The 20,154-nt window shown below is 50.7% G+C and overlaps 1 protein-coding gene across 1 annotated transcript in view; it reads left to right on the top strand.

Annotated features, from left to right (window-relative positions):
- Window positions 1–20,154, top strand: part of LOC101115005 (dehydrogenase/reductase SDR family member on chromosome X) — a 138,383-nt gene that overhangs the window by 21,212 nt on the left and 97,017 nt on the right. Inside the window, exons 2-3 of the mRNA XM_060408593.1 lie at window positions 14,377–14,484; window positions 20,052–20,120. Of these exons, the coding sequence (XP_060264576.1) occupies window positions 14,377–14,484; window positions 20,052–20,120 (177 nt within the window). The remainder of the gene's footprint in view (window positions 1–14,376; window positions 14,485–20,051; window positions 20,121–20,154) is intronic.

Below are 20,154 nucleotides of genomic sequence, written 5' to 3'. Positions count from 1 at the left end.
AGTCTTTCCCCCCACACGCAGTAAAGTGAGTCTGCAGACCCCAGGTCGTGGTGAAGAAAGTGTCGTGTCTATTGGAGGCCCCAGGTGAGGAGGGTGGTCAGTGTGTGCTCCAAAGACCCTGAACTCCCCGCTGGATTTTGGCAAAGCGTTTTACATTTTTAAAATTTAAATTCATTTATTAATGTCTGGGTCTTGTTTGCTGCACACAGGGTGCTTCTCAGGGCGGTGAGTGGGGTCTACTCTACCCGTGGTTTGCAGGCTTCCCATTGCTGTGACTTTTCCTTGAAAGGTTGCTGCTGAGCCGTGAAAGACGTCGGGATTCTTGGCCTCTGGAGGAGATGAATTCAATCTGTGGCCAGTGACGAGGCTTGGTTGCTCAGAGCTTTTATGTAATATAGTTTTATCAAAGTATGAAGAGATAGAGAAAGCATCTGAGATAGACATCAGAAGGGGGCAGAGAGACTGCCCCCCTGCTAGTCTTTAGCTGGATGTTATACAGCTGCTAGCAGTCTGCTAATTAGAGAAAGGAGGTGTCTCAAAACTCAGAGAGTGGCACCAGGCCCCTCCCCCGCAACACACATTTTGAGATAACATTGGCACCACGTGAGCCATCCCGGGCCATTAAACAGTTGACCTGAATCTTGAAGAAGGGCAGGTTTCCAAGCAAATAGATAGTTTCATTAACATGGATTAGGAGCACAGTGTGTGAATAAAACATGCTGGTTTGCTGAGCCCTTATCGGTTCTGATGGAGAAAGCAATGGCACCCCACTCCGGTGTTCTTGCCTGGAGAATCCCAGGGACGGAGGAGCCTGCTGGGCTGCAGTCCACGGGGTCACTAAGACTCGGACATGACTGAGCGTCTTCACTTTCACTTTTCACATTCACGCATTGGAGAAGGAAATGGCAACCCACTCCAGTGTTCTTGCCTGGAGAATCCCAGGGACGGGGGAGCCTGGTGGGGTGCTGTCTCTGGGGCCGCACAGAGTCGGACACGACTGAAGCGACTTAGCAGCAGCAGCAGCAGCAGTATCGGTTCTGAGTCTTAGGCAGAACCGACTTGAAGAAATCAGAATGTAGGGTAGATACATAGTTCATTCACATAGCTTAAGACAAACATTTCCCTAAGAAAATGCATTGGTCAGCTCAAGGTTCGAGAAGAGTTAACGTCAGGTGGAACCCGGTGTCATCACGGCAACACAGAATTTTAAAAGAAACCTTTTGGTTTTGCACAGAGAAGGCAGAAAAATATCTGTCATTGTAGTTTGTCTCCTGCCGCTTAAGGGAAAGAGAAAAAAACGTCTGACTGGCAGCCTAGTTCCTCCGTTTGGAGATCCCTGGCCGTCTTGCCTGTCACCCGCTCCTCTTGCGGACCACGGGTTCTAGGGTGCGTGGGCTTCAGGAGTTGCAGGCCCTGGGCTCAGCAGCTGTGGCCCACAAGGCTTTAGTTGCTCCAAGGGATCCTCCCGGGTCAGGGATCAAACCCGTTATCTCTTGCATTTTTATGGCAGGTGGCCTCTTTCCTGCTGAGCCACCAGGGAAGCCTCAGCATCTTGAAAGGCCAGGTGGTGGAGGGACGTTCGGGGGTCTGCGGTCGGCTCGTGCATGGGCCCTCTGACTGAGGGTGAGGTGACAGGGTGGGGTCACAGGGGTTGACGTTACCCGCCCTCGGGCACCAGTAGGTCTGAGGGCCCATGACCATCAAATAGGTAACTTCTTCCTCTCTGATGGGAATTTTAGCATCTGTGTGTGAGTTGCTCAGCTGTGTCCGACTCTCTGTGACCCCATGGACTATAGCCCGCCAGGCTCCTCGGTCCATGGGATTCTCCAGACCAGAATACTGGAGTGGGTTGACATTTTCTTCTCTTAGGGATCTTCCCGACCCAGGGATCAAACCCACGTTTCTTGCATCGGCAGACAGATTCTTTCCCACTGAGCCATCACAATGCCCATTTCAGGAGTTACTTCTTCCTGAGTTCTTTCTTTGAATTCTAAACGATGTTGGGACTTCCTTAACTCAGGCTACTTTCAGAGTTCCGCTCTCACCTCCACTCGGGAAGGGGGGCAGTGCTGGGCAGACTTGGAAAGAGACCCTGGTGGTCGCGGTCTTGGCCACCCCATGAGCAGGACCTGAACCTCTGAGAAGGTGGGGAGTCTACAAGCTTCTGAAACTACTGCAGCTATCTCTGAGAGCTCATGTTCCTGGTTCCCAGTGCAGTGTGGACCAACCCTGACGCTTGACCAGGATTCTTCTCCTTGGGAATGTGCAGCCCCGTGGGTCCCTGTCCTATAAATTATCCACAATTCAGACACGATGCTGGATATCCTGCAGCTGTGTTGGGCCCCAGGACTGGCTTTGCAGCTCTGCTTGGACACACAAGCCCTTCTGTGCCCCTCACATCCCCCAGACGCACGGCTGGGGCTTGTACATGGTGGGGGGGGGCGTTGGCCACCTTCTGAGCTCTGGCGGCTGCAACCCTGTGGTCCCACGTGAGTGGGAGGCGTCTCCTGCTTGCTGTCTGGTGACGCTTCCAGGTGGCGCTAGTGGTAAAGACGCTGCCTGCCCATGCAGGAGGCTTAAGAGACGTGGGTTCGATCCCTGGGTGGGGAAGATCCCCTGGACGAGGGCATGGCAACCCACTCCAGTATCCTTGCCTGGAGAATCCCATGAACAGAGGAGCCTGGCGGGATACAGTCAAAGGAGCTGGAAACAGTTAGAGTGAGTAACACACTTTTATTCATGTTTGGAGGCCAGAAATCGCTGATGGCTGGGACATTTCTTGTTTATCACTGTGACAGGAGATATTTTCATTTCACGATACAGATATATAAAATAGAATTATCAGTTCAGTTTAGTTGCTCAGTCGTGTCCAGCTCTTTGTGACCCTGTGGACTGCGTCACGGCAGGCCTCCCTGTCCTTCAGTGTCTCCTGGATCTTGTTCAAACTCACGTGTATCGAGTCGGTGATGCCGTCCAGCCACCTCATCCTCTGTTGTCCCCTTCTCCTCCCACCTTCCCTCTTTTCCAGCATCAGGGTCTTTTCCAATGAGTTGGCTCTTTGCATCGAGCGGCCAGAGTATGGCGACTTCAGCTTCAGCTTCAGCCTTTCCAATGAATGTGCAGTGTTGACTTCCCTTAGGATTACTGGCAAATAACCCACCCATTAAATCATATAGTTCAGTACAATTTTCTGGGGACCCTGCCATCTGGTCCTTCAGCTTATGGCTGTGTTCCCCCCAAAGCAAGTTTCCTCATCACTTGGAATATCTTGAGGACTTGGGCTGATTTAGGGTTTAAAAAATATGCCTGAGACGTATTCATTGTAAAAGAATTCTGCAGCGTGTTCTTGCCTGTGAAAAGTATTCCTTTGGTGTTACGCGGCATACAGCTAGGGAGGTTGCAGAATTTGCCTGTAGACGCTCCCACCAACACTGTTTTCCTCTTGTCCTCTGTTCTTTTGGAAGACGGGAGTGGAAATGAGAGCCTTGTCCTCAGGGTGTCCAGGGAGATGTGGGTCTGTTTGCAAAATTCACTGGAAAATGACATGTGTAACACTTTGACACTACCATTCCTCAGACCACTGTTCACAGCACTGAGTAACTTAATTTTTTTAAAAATAGTCAATTTAAAGTTGTTATTTTTTAAACCGGGGCGCACTTGCTTCAGTACGGTGTGTTAGTGTCCGCTATACAATGAACCAACATTCACCTCAAAACAACGATGAGGCGCCACTGGTCAGAATGGCCATCGTCAAAAAAATATACACCCAATAAATGCTGGACAGGGTGTGGAGAAAAGGAAACCCTCCTCCACCGTTGGTGGCAAGGTCAGTTGATGTAGGCTCAACAGCAGGGAGGTTCCTGGGAAAACGAAAACCAGTAGTACCCTGTCATTCTGCAGTCTCACTCCTAGGCACTTAGCCAGACAAAAGTGCCATTTAAAAAGATACACACAGCCCAGTGTGCACAGCAGCGCTGCATTACAATAGCCAGGACGTAGAAGCAACCTAGACGGCCGTCAAGAGACGAATGGATAAAAATGTGGTACATACATACAGTGGAATATTACTCACTCAGGAGAAAGGACGAAATCAGGGCGTGGGTAGAGATGTTTGAGGACTAAGGAACTTTGTAACATAAGGTCTGGACAACTCTGCGGGCTGTTCCCTTTTCTGCCAGCCTCCTTTGAGGGTTGATGGATAGATGATGTGATCTGACCGTGTGCTAAGCCTTCCCATGTCTGCCCCCGCTTTGCTCTCCTGCCTGGAGATCATTCTGTCCCCGGAATGAATGCCTGTTGTTTTCCTCTTCCCTAGTCACCAGATGGGTCACAGGCGGGCACAGTGTCCGAGCTGGACACTTTATCCTTCAAAGTCCGCTTCCCACGGTGGATCTGTGAGAAGAGTCTCACTAGTGAGACGTGTAAGCTTCTTAATTGTCGTGGTTTACCGACACAGCCTTTCTTAGTGAGGCTGCATTTCAGGAAAACAGAATCCTGCAGCCAGTTGAGTTAGAAGGGCAGACACGCATCACTTTAACATTATTTCCCCTCAATTTTGGGGACTCTTGAGACAGGACTGGCAGTATTCCTGCCTGGAGAGTCCCCAATGGACAGAGGAGCCTGGTGGGCTACAGTCTATGGGGTTGCAAAGAGTCAGACATGTCTGAGTGGCTAAGCATACCATACGCACATGCGCGGTAAAGTAGAGAGCGTTGGTAAGAGCAGCAGGAAACGGTGGGTAACATAGGTTATTATTCATTTGTGAGAAGAATGCCGGAGCTTCCAAGTACCCACTCTGCCCCCATTATTCATGATTAAACACGGCGTTTCCCCCATTTTAAACTGAGACTGTAGTCACCATACAAGGCACCCTTTTTCTGGCGCAATTCAGAAGTTCTTAGGGTATTTGCAGAGTTGGACAAGCACCACCACTGTGTCATCTTTGAACTTCTTTTTATCAGCTCCTTCCCACGTGCCTCAGTGGTAAGGAATCCTCCTGGCAAAGCGGGAGACGTGGGTTCGATCCCTGGGTCGGGAAGATTCCCCCGGAGGAGGAAATGGCAACCCACTCTAGTGTCATTGCCTGGGAAGTCTCATGGATGGAGTAACCTGGTGGGGCTACCATCCACGGGGTTGTGAAAGAGTTAGAAATGACTTAGCAGCTAAATAACAGCAACCACAGAAAGATTCCTGTACCAGTTACCTGTTGTCCCCCACTCTCTCCAGCCCCTGGAACCCACCAGTGTGCAGTCTGCCTCCATATGTTTGCCTATTCCTGCATTCTGTATAAATTGGATCGTGAAATATATGGCCTTGCGCATGTGATTTCTGTCTCTGAACATCGTGTGTTCAGGGTCTCCATCTACACTCTAGCCTGTGTCAGAGCTTCACTCCTTTCCATGGCTGCGTCCTGTTCCACCGTGTGGATGGGCCTCATGCTGCTTATCCATCCATCCACCCATCCATCCCCCATCATACACCATCTATCATCTATCCCTCAGCCATCCATCTATCATCCATCATCCATCCACCCATCATCCACCCACCCATCCACCCATCATCCATCCATCCATCCACTCATCCATCCATCATCCAGCCACCCATCCATCCATCCATCGACCTATCCATTGTCCATTCATCCATCATCCATCATCCATCATCCATCCGTCCGTCCATCCATCCATCCAGCCATCTATCCACCCACCCACCCACCCATCCATCCATCCATCCATCCACTCATCCATCCATCCATCCATCCACCCATCCATCCATCATCCATCCATCCATCCACCCATCCATCCACCCATCATACACCATCTATCATCTATCCCTCAGCCATCCATCTATCATCCATCCATCCATCCACTCATCCATCCATCATCCAGCCACCCATCCATCCATCCATCGACCTATCCATTGTCCGTTCATCCATCATCCATCATCCATCCGTCTGTCCATCCATCCATCCGTCTGTCCATCCATCCATCCATCCATCCATCCATCGACCTATCCATTGTCCATTCATCCATCATCCATCATCCATCATCCATCCGTCTGTCCATCCATCCATCCGTCTGTCCATCCATCCATCCATCCATCCATCCATCCATCGACCTATCCATTATCCATTCATCCATCATCCATCATCCATCATCCATCCGTCCGTCCATCCATCCATCCATCATCCATCATCCATCTATCATCCATCCACCCACCCACTCATCCATCCATCCATCAGTCCATCATCCACCCACCCATCTACCCATCATCCATCCACCCATCCATCCGTCCACTCATCCATCCACCCATCCATCCATCCACTCATCCGTCCATCCATCATACACCATCAATCCATCCATCCATCATCCAACCACCCCCATCCATCCATTCATCCATCCATCCATTGACTTATCTATCATCCATCCATCCATCCATCAATCCATCATCCATCTACCCATCCATCCATCAACCACCATCCACCCGTCATCCATCTACCCATCCACCCATCATCCATCCATCCTTCCACTCACCCATCCATCCACCTGTCATCCAGCCACCCATCCATCCATCCATTCATCCATCCATTGACCTATCCATCATCCATCCATCCATCATCCATCCATCATCCATCCGTCCGTCCTTCCATCCATCCACCCACCCATCCATCCATCCACTCATCCATCCATCCATCATCCAGCCACCCATCCATCCATTCATCCATCCCACCCATTGACTTATCTATCATCCATCCATCCATCCATCATCCATCCATCCATCCATCAATCCATCATCCATCTACCCATCTATCCATCAACCACCATCCACCCATCCACCCATCATCCATCCACCCGTCATCCATCCATCCTTCCACTCACCCATCCATCCATCTATCATCCAGCCACCCATCCATCCATCCATCGACTTATCCATCATCCATCCATCCATCATCCATCCATCAATCCATCAACACTCGGGCTGTTCTCACCTTCCTGGCTCTTGTGAATCAAGCTCCTCTGAATCCAGCTTCATCATGCATGTTCGGGCGGATGCATGGTTTAATTTCTCCGGGAGACATTGACAGCTCGGTGTGGCCCAGCTCGGCTCTTGTATCTCCATGTTTAACCTCTTGAAGAGCCGTCAGACTCTTTGCCAAAGTGGCCCCTCTGGCTTACCTCCGCGTCAGCCTTGCATTGGTTCTGATTTCGGTACCTCCTCACTAACTTTCTTCTCTCTTCCTTCCTCCCTCCCTTCTTTGCCTCTCCTCTCCTGTCTTTCCTCCTCTCTCCCTTTCTTACTTTGCCTCTTTCTCCATTTTCTCTGTCTTTTTCCCCTCTCTCTTCTTTCTCTCTCTCTCCCCTCCCGTCTTGCCCTCTCCTTCCTCCCTTTAATATAGCAGCCATCCGCACAGTTGTGAACCAGTGACTCACTGTGGCTTGGATTTATCTTTCCCTGATGCTCTCCCGGCAGACTTCTGTTGTCGTTTCCCAGGAGAGTGCGGGAGCAAAGATTTAAGGGGTGAAGCAGTGAATAGATGACCCACGTGCTCTCACAGAGAATTCACAGCGGCTTACACGTGTCTGCAGAAGATAGGAAATGCAGAACATAAATCAAAGTCCAGGAACCTCAGAGATAACAGAGGGGAGATGGTGTTGCCACTGCCCTGGGCTTTCAAAACCCCTGTACCTGGCGCCCACTTCTGTCTCGTGACGACCTTGCTTCGCCTGGGCATCCAGCTGCTAGTATTTGATAAAAAAGGGACCAGGCATGGAGTCAGCCCCCAATTCTAAAAGTAGCCACAAAGCTTGGGTCATTTCAACATAGCTGGACAGGGGCCAAGATGGCAGAGTTCTTTGTTTTGAGGTTGGTTTTCTTTTTAATTTCATGTATTTGTGTGTTTATTTTTGGCAGCACTGGCTCTTTGTCGCTACACGTGGACTTTTTCTCTAGTTGTGAGTGGGGGCTTCTCACTGCGAGGGGTTGTCTTGTTGCAGAGCCCGGGCTCCAGGGCACGCAAGCTTCAGGAGTTTGGGCTCCCAGGCTCTACCTCTCAGGCTCAGGAGTTGTGGCTCACTGGGCTTAGTTACTCCCTGGCCTGTGGGATCCTCCTGGACCAGGGACTGAACCCGTGTCTCCTGCGTTGCAAGGCTGATTCTTTACCACTGAGCCACTAGGGAAGCCGCCTTTTGCTTCATACTTTCAGTTCAGTTGCTCAGTCGTGTCCAACTCTTTGTGACCCCATGGACTGCAGCACGCCAGGCCTCCCTGTCCATCACCATCTCCCAGAGCCTGCTCAAACTCATGTCCATCCAGTTGGCGATGGCGTCCAACCATCTCATCCTCTGTTGCCCCCTTCTCCTCCCGCCTTCAGTCTTTCCCAGCATCAGGGTCTTTTCCAGTGAGGCAGCTCTTCGCATCAGGTGGCCCTAGAATTGGAGTTTCAGCTTCAGCATCAGTCCTTCCAGTGAATATTCAGGATTGATTTCCTTTTGGATGGATGGGTTGGATCTCCTTGCTTTATACTTTAAGAAGGCTATATTCTTTTCTTTTTTTTTTTTTTTAATGACGGCATGAATTTAGACTTTTTACAAAAAGCTCCTGGGACTTCCCTGGTGGGCAGACCAGCAGTTAGGACTTGGTGCTCTCACTGCGGGGACCCCAGGTTCGATCCCTGGTTGGGGAGCTGCAGGCTGGGCGTAGAGGTCAAAATACACACATAAATAAAAGCTGCTAGTTTGAGATAGTTTCAGATTCAGGTACAGTTGTAAAGAATTCAATGGGGCAACAGCGTTCCTGCTTTTCTGCCGGAGGAGCCCTCTTGTATCATGACGGATACAGGTACCATGTCCTACAGCGAGAGGCTGACTGACGCAAGGCGGCGCTCTCGGCCCCATCTGCCCTAACTTGTGTTCAGTCCTGTGTCCGTCTGTGCGATCCTTGCGATTTCTGTGTGCATGTGGGTTTGAAAATTCCCCATCATGGTTCTCAGTGGTAAAGAATCTCCCTGCAGTGCAGCCCCGGGTTTGATCCCAGGGTCGGAAAAGACCCCCTGGAAAAGGGCATGGCAACCCACTCCAGGATTCTTGCCTGGAGAATCCCATGGACAGAGGAGCCTGGTGGGTCACAGAGAGTCAGACAGGACGGAGCCAGCTCCAACATCCTTGTCCACATCTGTGTCTTTTTCCGTCTCGGTGAATTTCTTGTTCATTTCTCTTTTCCGGAGAGTTGTTAAATGTTTTCAAATTATTTTGCAAGGACTCTTTATAGACAAAGAACGGGACCTTCTTCCCACATGGCACCGCTTCTGTTTTTCCTTTCGCTGTCTTCTGAGGCACTTTTGGTTCCATGGGATGAAGCAATCTTTTCGTGGTCCGAGTGATAGATTATTTCCTGCACCGTGTCTGTGTCTTGCTTAGAAAAAGCCGTCCTTTCTGTCTGCTCAGTGCGCAGTGAAGATGAACAAGCTGAAATGTTGGGAGTTTAGAGCAGAGAAAGCTTTACTGCAGGGTCATGCAAGGAGTCAGGTGTCTTGTGCCCTCAAGTCCTGGACCTCCTGAATGTTTCAGCAAAGCTTTGTTAAGGGCCAGGTGAGGGAGGGGGTGAGGTTAGTGGTTGCAAACTTCTTGGTTCAGGAATCTGTGTCCATTGCGATGCTCATCTTAACGTCCAACAACACAAGTGTTTTTCTTTCCTCTGCAACCACTTATCTCCCTGTGAATGGACGAGTGTTGTCCTCTTAAAGGTCAGGGCCTTGAGAAGGGACTATCCCATCTATTTATAATGTTAGTCTAAACCTCCAAGCAGACAAAGGTTATTCTCTTTGGCAGCTTTTTAAATCTCTCTGTGAATGGAAAAGGGTTATACGCCTAAAGATCTGAGACTCAGAATGTGTTTATGGTGTTCCTATGACCCTCCAAGAAGGCAAATGGTGTTTTCTATTCTGCAACTTTTTATCTCTCTGTGAATGTGATACCGTTAAAGGTCAGAACCTAACAATGAACTATCCTGTCTGTAATGTTACTATAAATCTCCAGCCAAACAAAGGTTATTCTCTCTTGTGCAACTTTTTAAAGCTCTCTGTGAGTGGAAAAGGGTTATACTCAGGTAAAGATCTGCCTAAGAATGAGCTATGCTGTCTACAATGTTACTATAAATCTCCAACCAAACAAAGGTTATTCTCTTTTCTGCAACTTTTTAAAGCTCTCTGTGAGTGGAAAAGGGTTATGCCTTTAAAGATCAGAACCTGAGAGTGAACTGCTCCGTCTATTTCAGGCTCCGGGCAACATTTGTAACGCAATGCAAAAAGGCACAAAGGTTAAAGTAAAAGCAGCAGGTCCCACATGGATGATTTTGAGCAGGCTCCAGGAGGAGATGCTGAAGGATAGGGGAGCATGGTGTGCTGCAATCCACGGGGTTGCAAAGAGTCATTAGGGGCGTCTCTCAGGTGTCGCGAGCTCAGCGAGCCTGTCATGTTGCTATTTTCCCAAGCTGCTGCCCATCCCCGAGCTGTGAGGTCAGCCCTCCGAGTTAGACACTTAGACGCATGACCGCGGAGTGTCTAAACATAGCTCGCAAGGGACCGCTCCGCTCGCCCTGCAAACGCTGTGTCTTTGCCAACCATGTGTTTGCCAAGATCTGAGCTGCCTTTTTTTTTAAAAAATTACTTTTATTGATTGATTTACTTTTGGCTCTGCTGGGTCTTGGTTGCCACACCTGGGCTTTCTCTCATTGCAGAGAGCGGGGGCTGGTGTCTAGTTGGAGTGTGTGGGCTTATTGTTGCGGTGACTTCCTGGTTTGTGGAACACAGGCTTTAGGAGTTGCGGGTTTGGGGCCCTGGAGCACAGTTCTTGCCCCTGTGGTGTGTGAGATCGTCCCCAGATCAGGGCCGGAACCCGTGTCTCCTGCCTTGGCCTGGCGGGTCCTTTACCTCCGAGCCACCTGGGAATCCACGGTTGCCTTTCTTCGTGAGCGCCTGGCCGTCCAGACCCAAACCCTGGAGCAACCAGTTGCATCTGGTAGTGTCGGACCAGGAGGCTGCAAAACTGAATGGTTTTAGAATTAGAGGAGCAGGTGAGAGCTTTGACAGGGCGGCTGGTATGCTTCCATCCGGGATGGGCAGCTGGCGTGGTTGGGGTCAGGTGAGCATCCTGAATTTACTGGAGACGTAAGACTCGGGCACGATCCCTGCATTCGGAAGCTCTCCTGGAGGAGGGCATGGCAACCCACTCCAGTGTTCTGGCATGGAGAATCCCATGCACAGAGGAGCCTGGCGGGGTACCATCCACGGGGTCACAAGAGTCGGACACAAACCTAGAGAAACCCATGGACAGAGGAGCCTGGCCGGCTGCAGTCCACGGGGTCGCGTAGAATCAGACACGACTGAGTGACTAAATCCAATACCACATACTCCGCTATTATGAATAGACCCTTACGTCAACTCTCAATGGGTCAGTGACCTTAAAAAGGGAGTTTAAAAATACAGAGCTCTTGCAAGAATGCATAGGGTTTAATCTTTGTAAATTCACAATGGTCTGTGGGGTCACAGAGAGTCAGACACGACTTGGAGAGTGGACTCCGGCGGCAGGTGGCTGACGCATGGTTTCTGCAGGGAGACGCAGCGCAGTTGCGGAGCTCTGAGTTGGCACCTGACCTGGCCTCTTCGCAGCCGATTCCTAGACGTGACTTTGCGAGACGAAACGATAGAATCACATGTAACTGGGGTAGATATTCTGCAGTTTTCCCCGGCGGGGACTGAGCCGTTCTGCACTCCTGTCCACTTTGTGGGTCAGAGCGTTGTCCCCGCGGCCACACCAGCGAACGTGATGTTGAAGTCTTTGAACTCTCACCAGCCTGCGGGGGCAGATGGTATCCTTGCAGTTTTCGTCAGCTATTAACATGTCCGTCACTGGGTGTAAAGTTGGACCCGTGATTTGAAGGGCCATTTCAGCATTTTTTTGTTTGTTATTTTTTAAGCATTTAAATTTTAAAAAATGTATCTTTATTGTTTTAAAGCCTTTACTGTATTTGTTTTGGGCTTCCCTGATAGCTCAGTTGGTAAAGAATCCTCCTGCAATGCAGGAGACCCCGGTACGATTCCTGGGTTGTGAAGATTCCCCTGGGAAAGGGATAGGCTACACGCTCCAGTATTCTTGGGCTTCCCTGGTGGTTCAGACGGTAAAGAGTCTGCCTGCAATGAGGGAGACCTGGGTTCGATCCCTGGGGTTGGGAAGATCCCCTGGAGGAGGAAATGGCAACCGACTCCGGTACTCTTGCCTGGAGAATCCCGTGGATGGAGGAGCCTGGTGGGCTACCGTCCATGGGGTCGCAAAGAGTCAGACATGACGTAGTGATGAACACACACAGAAATGGAGTATAACTTTTAAAAATGGTGACTGTGTTGTACCACTGAAACTTATAAAAATATTATAAATCAAGTGAACTTCGATGAAGAAAAGGCATTTTGTAAAATAAAATACAGGAGACAGGGAACATACCAAATTCATGCTTGCTATGTTTATCCTAAAGGAAATCAGTGAAACCAGCCCATCCTAAAGGAAATCAGTCCTGGGTGTTCATTGGAGGGACTGATGCTGAAGCTGAAGCTCGCTATCTGATGAGAAGAGCTGACTCATTGGAAAAGACCCCGATGCTGGGAAAGCTTGAAGGCGGGAGGAGAAGGGGATGACAGAGGATGAGATGGCTGGATGGTATCAGCGACTCAATGGACATGGGTTTGGGTGAACTCCAGGAGTTGGTGATGGACAGGGAGGCCTGGTGTGCTGCAGTCCATGGGGTTGCAAAGAGTCAGACAGGACTGAGCGACTGAACTGACTGACCGGCGTTGATCCTATAGTAAATCTCCTCGGACCAGCCACTTTCTACACATAGCAGCTCACTCACCTAGAAGCTTCCTGCTCAAATGCAAAGTGACCCGTCTGTCCAGGACTCAGCGCTATGCCTTCCTGGCAGGGGCTTCCTGTGGGCCTCCATCCACCTGCACCCACCCCTGTCCCATGGACTGTAGCCCTCCAGGCTCCTCTGTCCGTGGGATTCTCCAGGCAAGAATCCTGGAGTGGGTTGCCATGCCCTCTACCAGGGGATCTTCCCGACCCAGGGATCGGACCCAGGGATCGAACCCGGGTCTCCTGCATTGGAGGCAGATTCTTTACCCCCTGAGCCACCAGGGAAGACCCATATATATAATACACACACACACACACACACACACACACACATCTTGTTACACATCCTTTTTCGTGATGGTTTATCGCAGGGTATTGAATCCTGTCCTCTGCTCTATATAGTAGGACCTTGCTGTTGCCCCATCCGATATATAACAGCTTGCATCCTCTAACCCCAAGCGACCAACGCTTCCCTCCCCGGCCCCGTCTGCCCCTCTAGACCACCCCATGTGTGTTCTCTCTGCCCGTGAGTTGGACACAACAAGCTTTAGGTCGAAACATCAACTGCTGGTCTCACGTGATTGGATCCATGTGGGTTCGTGCAGAGGTCAATGGTTAAAGCCGTCACAACGCTCATGGTTTTTGTGAGACACTCTGTGGTTTTCACGCCGTCTCCAGACGCTGGAGAACACGATGCACAATACATTCACGGTACTCGGTTTACTGAGCGCCTCGGAGGAAGGAAGTGTGTGCAGGTGTTAAGACCTCCACGTCACAACACAGCCAGCCTGACCCGAGAGGATTCATCCAGTACTCCCAACCCAGGGTCCTGGGCTATATCCCTCGTCTCACCCTTTCTGCACATCATGTTGGCAGCATTCATTCTTGCAGAGGTGTCTGTGGGGGTTGAGCAAGGCTTTGTGAGGTGTCTACGCCAGGCTGTTGTAATGCAAGTGTGTCTTGTCTGAGGCAATGGCAAGCCACTCCAGTACTCTTGCCTAGAAAATCTCATGGACGGAGGAACTTGGTAGGCTGCAGTCTATAGGGTCGCTAATAGTCGGACACGACTGAGTGACTTCACTTTCACTTTTCACTTTCACGCATTGGAGAAGGAAATGGCAACCCGCTCCAGCGTTCTTGCCTGGAGAATCCCAGGGACGGCGGAGCCTGGTGGGCTGCCGTCTATGGGGTCGTGCAGAGTCGGACACGACTGAAGCGACTTAGGGGCAGCAGCATCAACAGACGTCTCCTTTACCCCAAGGGCCCCCTGGCAAGCCCAGGCAGTCATCAGTCAGGGCGAAGGTCCTGTGTTACCCTCTCCCATCCTGAGCCTGTAAATAACTCACAGGAACAAAACCGCAGGTATGAAACCACCGCTCCTGTTGGCATCGCGGCCTCTCTTGTGACTTCATTAGCTCCGACACGTGCTCTGCTTCTAACCCTTGTTTTTTTTTTTTTTTTTCTTTCTCTTCTGCAGTCTTCTCTCCACAACCGGAACGTGTTGCCATAGTGACCGGAGGGACCGATGGCATTGGATACTCGACCGCAAAGCAGCTGGCGAAGCTGGGCATGCACGTCATCATAGGTGATAGTCCCTTTGTTCAAGACCTTACGTGTTAGAGTGACTGGGAGATACGCCGTCGTTGGCCTCTGTTATGCAGATATCGGTGTGGGTACAGATCCGGGAGGGGTTCCCAGGCAGCCCAGTGGTAAAGAATGCCTGCCAGGGTAGGAGACACAAGAGACCTGGGTTTGATCCCTGCGTCGGGAAGACCCCCTGGAGGAGGGCATGGCAACCCACTCCAGTGTTCCTTTCTGGAGAACCCCACGGACAGAGGAGCCTGGCGGGCTACAGTCCCTGGGGTCTCAAAGAGTCCGACATGACTTAGTGACTGAACAACCTATCCCACTGTGGGCTTCCCAAGTGGCTCAGTGGTGAAGAATCGTCCTGCCAATGAAAGACACCTGGGTTCGATCCCTGGGTCGAGAAGACCCCTGGGAGGAGGAAATTGCAACCCACTCCAGTATTGTCGGCTGGGAAATCCCATGGACAGAGGAGCCTGGCCGGCTACGGTCCAGGGGGTCACCAAGAGTCAGACCCGACTTAGCAACTGAAGAACAAAGCCAGCAGGCGCAGAAGGCGTTAATGGTCAACCCTGAAAAGCTGAACCGGACGGGAAATTGTGATACTCCTGATTTTTTTTTGGATAGGAGCCTAGCTTCTCCTTTAATGTGGATCATATATACAGTTTTTAACCTGTGTGAGTCACTGCAATAAATGACAATAAGTGTGGGTTAGCCTCCCAGATCTGTCATAACAAATTACAGCACAGACTGGATAGCTGAAACAGCGCACGTTTACCGTCCCGCAGGCCCGGAGGCTGGAGTCTGAGAGCCAGGGGTGGGCAGTGCTGGTTCCTCCCGAGGTGCCTCTGCTGGGCGTGTGGACGGCCGTCTCCTCCCCGAGACCTCATGTGGCCGCCCCTGTGTGTGTCTCTGTGCCCTGACCCCTTCTTATGAGGACCCCAGTCCTATGGGATCAGGACTCACCCTACTGACCTTGTTTCAGCTTCATCCCCTCTTCAAAAGGCTCTCATTTCCTAACACAGCCTGATTCTCAGGTCCTGGGGGTCAGGACTTCAACACGTGCCTTTGGGATGTCACAGAATCAGCTGCTAGCCGATTTCAAGCATCTTCTGTGGCTGCACGCTGGCGATGATCTCAATTTCCCCGTCTTCTTTTTGAAGCTTTCTGATGGCTTATATTGGTCCCTCAATCCGCTTTGGAAATGAAGGGACTTTCTTCTGCTAGGAAAGTGGAGACACTTCAGGTCAACTCAATTTACCTTTGTGAATATTTCAGCTGTGTAAGTCAGCTGGAAAAAAGATACAGGGAGATGAGCTTTGAAAAAAAACAAAACAAAATATAATATTGATCACATTTTCCCGGGCATCCTGTGCATTTAATTAATCCTTTTCATGGTGTCCGTTTTGATGAAAATTTACTACAGGTCTGGTTTTACCGCTTTCAGCTGTTATTTCTCACTCATGTCTGACTCTGCCACCCATGGACTGCAGCAAAGCAAGTCCTTCCCGGTCCATCACCATCTCCCGGAGCTTGCTCAAACTCATGTCCATCGAGTCGGTGATGCCATCCAACCGTCTCATCCTCTGTCGTCCCCTTCTCCTCCTGCCTTCAACCTTTCCCAGCATCGGGGTCTTTTCAGATGAGTCAGCTCTTCACATCAGGTGGTGAAAGTACTGGAGTTTCAGCTTCAGCATCAGTCCCTCCAATGAACATTCAGGACTGATCTCCTTTAGGATGGACTAGCGATGAGCAGGGCTTGTGTTCCAATAAAACTTATTTTTTTTTAAAAATCACAGCAGGAGATAAACCAGGTTTAGCTTCAGGCCCATTGTTCACTGGACCTAATTTGGGTCAATATCTTTTTTTTTTTTTTTTCCTCCTAACAAGTGGTACTTTCCTTTCTTCCTGCAGACCTTTACACTCTGGTGGGCAGGGTTCATCCTTCCCACAGCAAATCTGAACATGGGAGTTTGCCCTTCCCCCGTGACTTGGTGCCGTTGGACCCTTGCTTTGTGGCTTGTGTAAGACGTAACCGCCACCGAACAGAGCTTGACGGCAAGGCAGACCCACTGTGTCTGTGAGCTGCTTCCTTCAGGGGAGTGTTTCCGGATATGCTAGTGGGTCCCCAGTAGATGTAGCAACAGTCTAAGGTCAGGCATCGGAGAAGGCGATGGCGCCCCACTCTGGTACTCTTGCCTGGAAAATCCCATGGACAGAGGAGCCTGGTGGGCTGCAGTCCACGGGGTCGCTGAGAGTCGGACACGACTGAGCGACTTCCCTTTCACCTTTCACTTTCATGCATCGGAGAAGGCATGACAACCACTCCAGCGTTTTTGCCTGGAGAATCCCAGGGACGGGGGAGCCTGGTGGCTACCGTCTATGGGGTTGCACAGAGTCGGACATGACTGAAGCGACTTAGCAGCAGCAGCAGCAAGGTCAGGCATGCGCTTCCCCGGCGGCTCAGACAGTAGAGAATCTGCCTGCAATGCAGGAGACCCATGTTCGATCCCTGGCTCGGGAAGATCCCCTGGAGGAGGGCATGGCAACCCACTCCAGTATCCTTGCCTGGAGAATCCCATGGACACAGGAGCCTGGGGGGCTACAGTCCACGGGGTCACAAAGAGTCGGACACGACCGAAGCGAGCTGATACGTAGGCACACATAGCTGATACACAGTGTTGTCTTAGGCTGAGCTGTACAGCAGAGTCGCAGAGTGGTGTTTGTGCTTGTACATTCTTTCAGCAGACTCTTTCCCCAGGATAAGCTGTTGTGAGATATTGCATTCACGTCCCCGTGCCGAGCAGTAGGTCCTTGCTGTGTATCTACTTTAAATATAGTTGTGTCTCTATGTTCATCACAAACTCCTAAGTTACCCCTCCTCAGCGTTCCCCTTTGCCAACCAGAAGCTGTTCTCTGTCTGAGTCTATTTCTGTTTTGTAAATAAGTTCATTGGGGTTGTGTTTTAATTTTTTTTCTTTAAACTTTTTTTTTTTAAACAAACACCAAAAACATTTTTTATTGGGGTACAGCGGATTGACAATGTTGTGATGGTCTCAGGTGGACAGCAAAGGGGCTCAGCCGTACATATACATATACGCATTCTTTGCCAAACTCCCCTCCCAGCCAGGCTGCCACGTGACACTGGGCAGAGTTCCCTGTGCTGGACAGCAGGTCCTTGCTGGTTCTCCATGTTAAATCCAGCAGTGGGTGCATGTCCATCCCTAACTATCCCTTTCCCTTCCATCCCCCTGGGAACCATAACGTTATTACAGAGGATTGAGCAGAGTTCCCTGTGCTGTCCAGCAGGTCCTTGCTGGTTCTCCATGTTAAATGCATCAGTGTGTCCATGTCCATCCCACACTCCCTGACTATCCCTTCCCCTATCCTCCCCCCTAGTGACCATAAGGTTATTACAGAGTATTGAGCAGAGTTCCTTGTGCTGGACAGCAGGTCCGTGCTGGTTCTCCATGTTAAATCCAGCAGTGTGTCCATGTCCATCCCTAACTATCCCTTTCCCTTCCCTCCCCCTGGGAACCATGAGGTTATTACAGAGTATTGAGCAGAGTTCCCTGTGCTGGACAGCAGGTCCTTGCTGGTTATCTGTTTTATACCGCAGTTGGTATATGCCGATTCCAAGCTGCTAATTTATCTCTCCCCACCCCTTTCCCTTCTGGTAACAGTGAGTTTGTTTTGTACGTCTCTCAGTCCGTGTCTCTGTCGTAAAGAAGCTCCTTTGTATCATTTTTTTTTTTTTTTAGATTGCATGTATAGGCAATGCCATATGCTACTCGCTGTGGCTGCCTGATTGTTGAGTGAGTGAGCTCTCTGCTGCCGGGGGGATGCGTGGTTCCCTGTGTCCAGTCTGCCCTGTGGCTCCACTGCCTGCCCCCCGCCTCAGCTTTATCAGGTCCTCCTGTACGTTTTCTAGGAACTCAGGGCTTCTTTCTTCGTTCACTGGAGCCTCAGCTATACCAGCTCTCGATGCCAACGTGGCCTGACCCTGCCAGGCGGCCTGGCAGCAGATGGCATCTTCACAGCGCGTCTCACTGTGATTATTTATCGTTTTCTTTTCCTGCCTCTTCCTTCTGATGTTCACATCATGCGTCCTTCGTTTCTTTGCCGTCAAGGGGTCTAAACGGTTTATGATGTGTCTCTTCCTCATGTTGTCTCTTCTATTGTTAAAAATACTCATCTTTGTTTCATTTAAAATAAATACACTTTAAAAACATCGCACCGATTTCAGGAGCAAGCTCATACATGCCCATGTCCCCCACTCAGCCCTGAATTCTCTTTCTTGGAGGTGGCGGTGTTTGATGCGTCCAGCGTTTAGAGACGGAAGACGTGCGTTCTTTCCCCTCGTGCCCCTGGCCCCCGCTTGCAGGAAGAATCTCTGAGCAAAGCGGTCATGACCACATAACAATTCTTTCTTTCAGGCGCCTGAGGTGCAGATCACTTTTGCAGCTGTTTCACCTCGATGTCCGCGGCTCTGAACTTCTCCGAGGGCGGCGGTGGTTTCTACATCCCTTTTTGTTCACGTCCCCCAAAGATGTCCTTTGCCACTGTTTGTTTCTCTGTGTCCAGCTGGAGCTGGACATTTCTGTTTTCTCTGGGTTTACCACCCTGATGCTGGGAAAGACTGAGGGCAGGAAGAGAAGGGGGCGACAGAGGATGAGATGGTCGGATGGCATCGCCGACCCTAGGGATGGGAATTTGCAGAAACTCCGGGAGATGGGGAAGGACAGGGAAGCCTGGCGGGGCTGCAGTCTATGGGGTTGCAGAGAGTCAACACGCCGGAGCGACTAACCCTTTGTTTTGCTCTGTTTTGCTCATTTTTCTGGTTGCCTGTGCAGTGGCTTGAGGGATCTTAGATTCCCCGCAGCAGGGACTGAACCCAGGCAGGGAACGTGTGGATTCCTCGCCACTGGACCGCTCACATTCCCTCATGAAGCTCTTCACAGCTCCAGCCACCCGTGCGTGGAGGGCTTCCCTGGACCACAAGGGCTTTGAAAGTTCTGTGTCCGGTGGGACATGTCCTTCAACACTTTCAGGCCCATAGTCTTCTTGGCCTCACCGTGGTTCTCATGCCGTAAGCTGACACGCGTGTGTGGAATCAGTGAAAAGTAGGATGCCTCAGAAATGCATCCGTGCATGTGTGTGCGTGTGTGTGTGTGCGTGTGTGTGCGTGTGTGCGTGTGTGTGTGCGCGCTCAGTGATGTCCGACTCTCTGCGACGCCGTGGACTGTAGCCCGCCCAGCTCCTCTGTCCATGGGATTCTCCAGGCAAGGATACTGGAGTGGGTTGCCTCACCCTTCTCCAGGGCATCTTAGCTCCTGCATTGCAGGCAGATTCTTTGCGCCACCAGAGAAGCCCCCTAGACCAGCATGCTTTTGGCCAGTGCAGGCTGAAGAAAGCGTATCTTCAGCAGATACACTGAATCAGCTGCAGTTGCTGTGAGCTGAAATGGAATGAGACACTCAGGCTTTGCTGTCCACCGTCTCGAGAAAAGGTTGTTTCCCGTGGAGCGGTTTTCTTCCTCTGAGTCCTGTGTCTTTCTTTCCCTTCTAGCCGGAAATAATGACAGCAAAGCCCAGGACGTCGTGAGGAGGATAAAAGAGGACACGCTCAACGACCAAGGTACTTGACTGATCTCCCCCAGACAGATGGCGCT

Source organism: Ovis aries, chromosome Y (assembly GCF_016772045.2).
Source record: "Ovis aries strain OAR_USU_Benz2616 breed Rambouillet chromosome Y, ARS-UI_Ramb_v3.0, whole genome shotgun sequence".
NCBI classification, from domain to species: Eukaryota; Metazoa; Chordata; class Mammalia; order Artiodactyla; family Bovidae; genus Ovis; species Ovis aries.
This window is presented reverse-complemented; position numbering and strand designations above follow the sequence as displayed.